General features: G+C 44.7%; 1 protein-coding gene across 1 annotated transcript; it reads right to left on the bottom strand.

Annotated features, from left to right (window-relative positions):
• Positions 1 to 2,392: 2,392 nt before the first annotated feature.
• On the bottom strand, positions 2,393 to 6,951 carry LOC144982334 (protein NLRC3-like). Its single transcript, XM_078930236.1, has 5 exons — positions 6,941 to 6,951; positions 5,096 to 5,174; positions 4,737 to 4,935; positions 2,773 to 4,609; positions 2,393 to 2,677 (listed from the first exon to the last, which is right to left on the bottom strand). Exons 1-5 carry the CDS (start codon positions 6,949 to 6,951, stop codon positions 2,437 to 2,439), a joined length of 2,367 nt encoding a protein of 788 aa, XP_078786362.1. The 3' UTR covers positions 2,393 to 2,436.
• Positions 6,952 to 7,508: the final 557 nt, after the last annotated feature.

The raw sequence follows: 7,508 nt of genomic DNA, 5'->3' as shown, positions 1-7,508 counted from the left end.
ACGCGATTTTCGGCCCATTCATTTTTTTGACGGGATCGCTGGCCGTGATGTCATCGTCTTCGGGGGGGTGACGTTGACTCTGTGGAAAATTCATTTGCAATTTATCCCAGGTGTGTGCACATTTTGGTGACTTTTCGAGCATGCGGCGGGGGTCAAATTCTCGCTGAAAGGCGGCGAAGTCGTCGTTCCAACTGCGAAAACAATATGGTCCTTGCAGTCAGTGACTGCTGCTGCGGGCCATAATAATGAAACGAAGCAGAAACAATATAGAAGTTTTTGCAGTCAGGTGGCCTATGTATTTCAATGCGGCCTGTCTTTTACTATAGGCTGGGCATGTCTTTTTGGCTTTAAACCCGTTCTTTGAGGGCCTTTTGGGGCTTTTTTGGTTTTTTGTCGTCATTTTTGCGACTACAATTTTGACGTTTGTGCGTTGGTGTTGTGCGTGTGTGTGTGTATTTTTGTTGTGTTACACAATTGTCGTGTCGTTGTGTGCTTTGGGCGACTTTTGACCCCATTTTTTGGCGTTTTGACGCGTTTTTTTGACGTTTTGGACTTTTTGAGTGTTCGACCCTCGTACCAGTTACAATATGGTCCTTGCAGTCTATGACTGCTGCGGGCCATAATTAAGTTCCTCAGGCTCTTTCTTGTAATGTAGCAAATGATTAATAAGACTAAATATTCTTATTTTTTCATTTTAATTGTAGTGACGTTTTTAAAAATATTGATGGTATTTTTTCTGAAGTATCCAATCCTATTGCTGTAGGTCTGACATACACAAATGCAGTACTTTGGGTTTCAAACATAGTTGCAGTACTATTTCAACTTTGACCTTGTGATTTTCCTTGTGCAATATTGTTATGAAAGTACTTTTTAGAGTTAATTCCAAAATAACTTTTAAACATTTTTGAGCTGCTGTTTGTGAATGACAGTAAATGTCAGATCTATTGGAAATGTTTCTGTATTTATTTGTATCAGAGTTCACATTTTTGTTGGTGACGCCACAGTTGTTCTGGAGAAAATGTCAAACTGACACTTTGTGTCACAAACGTTGCTGACCCCTGGTTTAAACCTTTCTCTGGCCAGGTAGCCCCGCCCCCAGCCTCATCCAGAAACTACCTGCAGAGGTTCTTCACTCTTATCCAGCAAAGATTTAGTGTCTGTTTAAGCACCAGGAACAAGAACCAGAAACCAGTCTAATGAAAGAGCTGTTTCTGATCCAGGCTGGGTTCTGAAGAAGAACCAGAACCAGGTCTGTGGGAAAGACCTGTCAGTCTGCTGCAGGTTGACCTCTTCATATCTCTGCATGAGGAGCTGCTGCTCTGTGGCTCAGAAATCTGCTGCAACTGTTTTTCCATTGAAATCTGCACTTCTGGGATGGATTCCTGATTTCTTTCAAGAACACAGAACATGAACTTCTCCCAGATATCAACCCCTGGATGGATTTAGGTTATCCTGTTTAGTCTGGTGTGAAAAAACATGCCAGAAAAAAAGTCATCAGATGAGACCCAGCTGGGGTTTTGAATTGAACTGATGTTTTTCTTCTATCTACTGCTGTTTCTTCATCAGTGACGTCTATCTGACACTTTCTCCTAAATCACAGAAAACCAGACTCAACTTCTTGTAGATCAGTGGTTTTCCACCTTTTTTCAGTCAAGGTTCACTTTTGACTTGACAAAAATCCTGCGGCACACCAGCAACCAAAACTAAAAAGAGAATCTCTGTGGTCTGTATTGATGTACAGTCCCTCCATGATCTCACCAGCATTTTTTGGAATAATTGAACCACAAAACAATTGATGCTGCATTATTTAATAATAATGTTCAACTAAATGAGTTGAAAATGTGTCCAGATAGCCGTTTCTCCCTCCAGGTTGTTAAATGCACTTTCATGTAAACCTCACCAAACCAAACAAAATGACATTCTTTCTAAACGGTGATTTATGTTTTTGTAAAGCAACTGTACTTTTTGATCACGTTTACGCGCTCTGACACCGGATCCCGCGGGAAGCTACTTGGGGAGCACGGATGATCCGTGATCCATACGGATCATTAGTCCCAGTTCTTCAAAGACGTGTGCCGTGGTCCCCCCCCCCCTCCTTCTCTTTTCTCCCACTTCATTCATGTCCTCCACTTTTTTTTAACCCGCGTCAGATTCATCTCCACCTATCAAAGTGGCTGCTGGACGTTCGTCCAAAAGTGTGTTTCTAAATCTGACGCTACCACCGTGTGTGGGAGGAGCTACCGTCAAAAGTTTTTCTCGCCCTCCTTATAAAAGACATGGAAGATGCTGAGAGATCCGGTGTATTTCTACTACAAAGAGCTCCACAAAAGCGTCAGAGTGAAACATGGACCTATTTGATGAACATGGAGCTGATATTCTGGTGATGGTAAATGTTTTAGATCAGTAAAAATGAGTCATTTCCAGCAGCACATCTGATCATCTCTCACGGCACACTGGTTGAAAAAGACTGTAGAGAATCAACATTTGAATGAAAGCTGACCTGAGAGTCTCCAGTTTACAGTCTGGACTCTCCAGTCCGGCTGACAGTCGCTTCACTCCTGAATCCTGCAGGTTGTTGTTCAGACTCAGGTCCAGAAGTCTGAGTCTGGAGGACTGAGAGCTGAGAACTGAGGACAGAGCTGCACAGCTTCTCTCTGACAGATTACAGCCTATCAGTCTGCAGAAAACAAAGACAGACAGCAGTTATTGAATCTTTCATGTTTCCATCAGATTCATTTGTTCACTGAAGGTGATTTTCATGAGAGTTCTTACAGAGCTTTGTTGGAGACTTTGACCACTGGCAGCAGCCTCAGAAGAGCCTCCTCTGAACCACAGTATTTCTGCAGGTCAAACTCTTCCAGATCTTCTCCTGATGACAGTAGGATGAAGACCAGAGCAGACCACTGAGCAGGAGACAGTTTATACGTGGAGAGATATTCTGACCTACGAAGACGAGACAGCTTTTCTGTGGAGAGCCATCCTGACTTCAGGAACTGTTGGATCTCCTCCACTAGAGATCCATCATTCAGTTCATTCAGACAGTGGAACAGGTTGATGCTTCTCTCTGCAGACAGATCCTTACTGATCTTCTTCTTGATGAACTGGACTGTTTCCTGATTGGTCTGTGAGCTACTTCCTGTCTGAGTCAGCAGACCTCGTAGGAGACTCTGATTGGTCTGCAGTGAAAGACCCAGGAGGAAGCGGAGGAACAAGTCCAGGTGTCCGTTTGGACTCTGTAAGGCCTTCTTCACAGCACACTGGTAGAACTGGACTCGACTGGTTTTAGAAAGACAAGAAAACCAAGACTTTTTCTGTTTTCCCTTCATCAGGTTGAGTCCAGAGGTGATGAAGGTCAGGTGGACATGAAGAGCAGCCAGAAACTCCTGAACACTCAGATGGATGAAGCAGAAGACCTTGTCCTGGTACAGGCCTCTCTCCTCTCTAAAGACCTGTGTGAACACTCCTGAGTACACTGAGGCTGCTCTGATATCGATGCCACACTGTGTCAGGTCGGATTCATAGAAGATCAGGTTTCCTTTCTGCAGCTGCTCAAAAGCCAGTTTTCCCAGAGACTCCATCATCTTCCTGCTCTCTGGACTCCAGTGAGGATCTGTCTCAGCTCCTCCATCATACTTGACCTTCTGGACTTTGGCCTGAACCACCAGGAAGTGGATGTACATCTCAGTCAGGCTCTTGGGCAGCTCTCCTCTTCCTCTGCTCTTCAGCAGATCCTCCAGAACTGTAGCAGTGATCCAGCAGAAGACTGGGATGTGGCACATGATGTGGAGGCTTCTGGATCTCTGGATGTGGGAGATGATCCTGCTGGCCTGCTCTTCATCTCTGAACCTCTTCCTGAAGTACTCCTCCTTCTGTGGATCATTGAACCCTCTGACCTCTGTCACCATGTCAACACACTCAGCAGGGATCTGATTGGCTGCTGCAGGTCGTGTGGTTATCCAGAGGAGAGCAGAGGGAAGCAGGTTCCCCCTGATGAGGTTTGTCAGCAGATCAGCCACTGAGGTGGACTTTCTAGGGTTCTTCAGGATCCGAGTCTTGTGGAAGTCCAGAGGAAGTCGACTCTCATCCAGACCATCAAAGATGAAGAGGACCTGGAAGTCTTCAAAGCTGCAGATTCCTGCTTGTTTGGTTTCAGGGAAGAAGTGATGAACAAGTTCCACCAAGCTGAACTTCTCCTCTTTCAGCACATTCAGCTGTCTGAAAGTGAATAAAAATGTGAAGTGGAGGTTCTGGTGGGCTTTGCCTTCAGCCCAGTCCAGAGTGAACTTCTGTGTTAAGACTGTTTTCCCGATGCCAGCCACTCCCTTAGTCATCAGGGTTCTGATTGGTTCTGGTCTTCCAGCTGGGAGTTGGAAGAGCTCTTCTTGTCTGATGCTTGTTTCTGCTCTGTCTGCTTTCCTGGATGCTGCTTCAATCTGTCTGACCTCATGTTCTTCATTCAGCTCTCCTCTTCCTCCCTCTGTGATGAAGAGCTCTGTGTAGATCTCATTCAGAAGGGTTGGGCTTCCTGCTTTAGCCATCCCCTCAAACACACACTGGAACTTCTTCTTCAGACCAGATTGGACTTCATGTCGACAAACTGCAGCAGATCCTGAATGAAGACAACAAACAGTAAATCAAGTCTCTGCAGCCCTGAATGATGAGAGTTTGAATCCCTGTTGAGACATCAGGAAATCTTCATTTCTCAGCAGCTGAAACCTTCAGAGAAATCCTCTTACTGCTCTGCAGTCCATCAGCCAGCTCCTCCTGCTTCATTTTCCTCAGGAAGTTCACTGTGATCTTCATCACTGACTCTCTGCTGCTCCTCTGCTCTTCATCTTCAGCCTCCAGCTCCTCCTCTTCCTCCCTGTGACTCAGAAGCTTCTGGATCTTCTTCAGCTCCTTCTTGACAAAAGTGACAATGTTGTCCTCCAGCAGCTGCAACAGAATTCCAGATGAATGAGCCAATCAGAGTGAAGTCATGGAGCCAAACATCAGCTCCATGTTGGACACTCTGACAATCCACTGGTCTGCAAAGTGCAGCATGGAGACGACTGTGGACAGAATGATGGAAAGTAGTTGTTGTTCATGTACAGACCAGAAAGATGGAGTCCAGCTGTGTTTGATGCTGCTGGACAGACGGACCACTGGGAGTCTCTGAGCTCTGCTGGTCCAGTCTGTGGAGAATCAGCAGCAATCAGCTCCATTCTGTCTGTACTGGTAGGTTGAAACCAAACTAACTAGAGTCATGTCACAGCTAGAATGTTCTAGTTCACAGTTCAGATGGAGAACAGCAAACCAATGGATCATATCAACACCTCTCTGTCCATGTCTACAGAGTCACTGAAGTGTCTAGACTGTCTTGGAGCCAAAGGCTGGATTCATGTCTCTGCTGCCCCCATGTCCACTGTAATAAATCCAACTTAAGGTTTTTGACTTAACACAATCTTTCAAGTTGTAATAACTCTATAATCTAAGTTCTACTAATCAATTCAAAAATTTAAGTCAGTTCAGTGTAATCCGGATCAGTGCCCCACTTGCATTACCAGATTTGGAACACCTGGGCGCTCTTATTTTGGTGGGGCCAGTTCCCTTTATTAACATCCGGGTCACATAGCCACTTCCTGTCATCCATGCTCTGGCTGTTGCTGATCTGCTGTGGCTGGCTGCATCTCCTATAGCCGTCTGCTATCTAAACTTTAAACAAAACTCTGTAACATCTTACCGGACTAGTGTAACCCGGGTGATTTTCAGCCATTTTCTGTTCTCCTGCCCTCCCTCTCTCCGTTCTGTCCGGCTGCTTACGAGCTATCGCGAGACTTGCGCGGTTCCGGTAATTCCCACGTGACTTTTCGTGCCTCTTTAAAAATGGCGCAGTACAGACTGTCGCTGGAAGCTAGTTGGAGCTACTGTTCGATTTAAGAGGGATCTGGCCAGGTTCCATCTCCGTTTCTATGTTGATTCCTTCCTTTTGATGGTGAGCTGCCTGGAATCGCCTGGAACCTGTGTGGTAAGAGGCGCAGCAGCACTGTCCTCTCCCCATTTAATACCTCACCTTGCCTTTACCAAAGGCACAGTGCACCTGTTCTGTTCTTCCTGGACAATAAAACCCGGATTAAATTCTGGAATTGCACCGATCAGCTGTTTTGGAACTCATGAACTGTTTATCTTTAAAACATTGTGAACAGCTTGTGTATATATTGTAAATGTCTTTTGGGCTTAACTATATTAAATTTCACTTTTTGCACCATAGCCATTAACTTTGTCTTTGTGTTTTGTTTGGGCCCTTCACCTCCCTCCCTGAGAAGAACCAAAGATTTTCAGATACTAGCCTAAACTCAAACTCTCAATGAAATCTTAATTTATAAGTATCTACATACATATAAAAAGTGGCGAGCTAGCTAGGAGGGAGTAGGAAGTGTCTTAACCCACACTGTGCGGTAATTTGAATTTATTTTCCTCTGCAACATTATTGTGTCATCATGGATGTGTTTATGAACTTGGGAATTAAAATACCAAACAGTGTAATAGTTGAAGGCATATCAGTCACTGAAACAATAGGTGCTGAAGAATTTATCGACTTTTTGGAACAATATGGACGTGTTGACAGAACTGAAATGATATCGGAATCGTGTTCAGAATTTGAAGGGTCGCTTATTATTGACTTTAACAGCGGTACAAAATAGTTGATTTACGGCACAGTCTACCGTATACATTTAGTTCTTCTGATAAAACGGAAACATGCCTAATTTCTGAATTGTCCACGGTTTATGCAGAATACATTGCAAAAAGTAAAACGTAGTCTTATCTGACAGAGCTGCAAAATGTTGCAAAACTCTCTGGTATGGACTTTGCTAAAGTGCTAAAAGTTACAATGGCTCAGATTGGACGGTCCGTCGCCGAGATCCACCGTGTTGCTGAGGAGTAGAGCCTGCCTGCAGACCTCAAGGCCATTGTACCGCCCCAAAACCATCAGCAAGACCACCAACCTCCATTATCCCACCACAGGAGACTTCACCTTTCCTAGCAAAAAGTAACCCACACCCCGCATCTTGGCAGCATACTACAGAGCCCGGAGAGAGAGCGTCTACCACCACCCCAGATTTCAACCCACCTGAAGTCCAGCGCTATGTGGTGGAGCACATAGTGAAGAGCGAGGCAAATGTTTTCCCACAGAAACTGAAAGTGTTTTCAGGACGACTGCAGAGACCAGCGCATGAGGCAGATTATGTATGAAGGTAAAAATGTGTCAAAAAGAATGCACTTGTGAATTTGATTTGAGAACTTGTAATATAGAATCTGAATACTTGTGCATCAAAAATCTGCATCTGTGTGTAAAAATCTTCTGCTGTGAACTGACAAATTTCCATTTGCATGTGTTCATTTAGAGTTACAACTTCAAATCTGTGATTACAACTGCTCAAATGTGCTTCTGCGTGTGCTCGAATCTGCTGCCGCAAATCACAGGTGCGCTACAACTGCGCTCTGACTTCTGACACATTCCTTGCGAG

Source organism: Oryzias latipes, chromosome 2 (assembly GCF_053564925.1).
Source record: "Oryzias latipes strain Hd-rR chromosome 2, Olatipes_Hd-rR_3.1".
Classification (NCBI taxonomy): domain Eukaryota; kingdom Metazoa; phylum Chordata; class Actinopteri; order Beloniformes; family Adrianichthyidae; genus Oryzias; species Oryzias latipes.
The sequence above is the reverse complement of the archived record's forward strand: the minus strand, read 5'-3'. Positions and strand labels throughout refer to the sequence as shown.

What these genes read in the sequence shown, in the direction of transcription:
- LOC144982334 (XM_078930236.1), bottom strand. An exon ending in GGCTGATGGACTGCAGAGCA is followed by an intron (nt 4,610 to 4,736) that starts GTAAGAGGATTT and finishes GTCTTCATTCAG; the next exon opens with GATCTGCTGCAGTTTGTCGA. An exon ending in AAAGTCTCCAACAAAGCTCT is followed by an intron (nt 2,678 to 2,772) that starts GTAAGAACTCTC and finishes TGTTTTCTGCAG; the next exon opens with ACTGATAGGCTGTAATCTGT.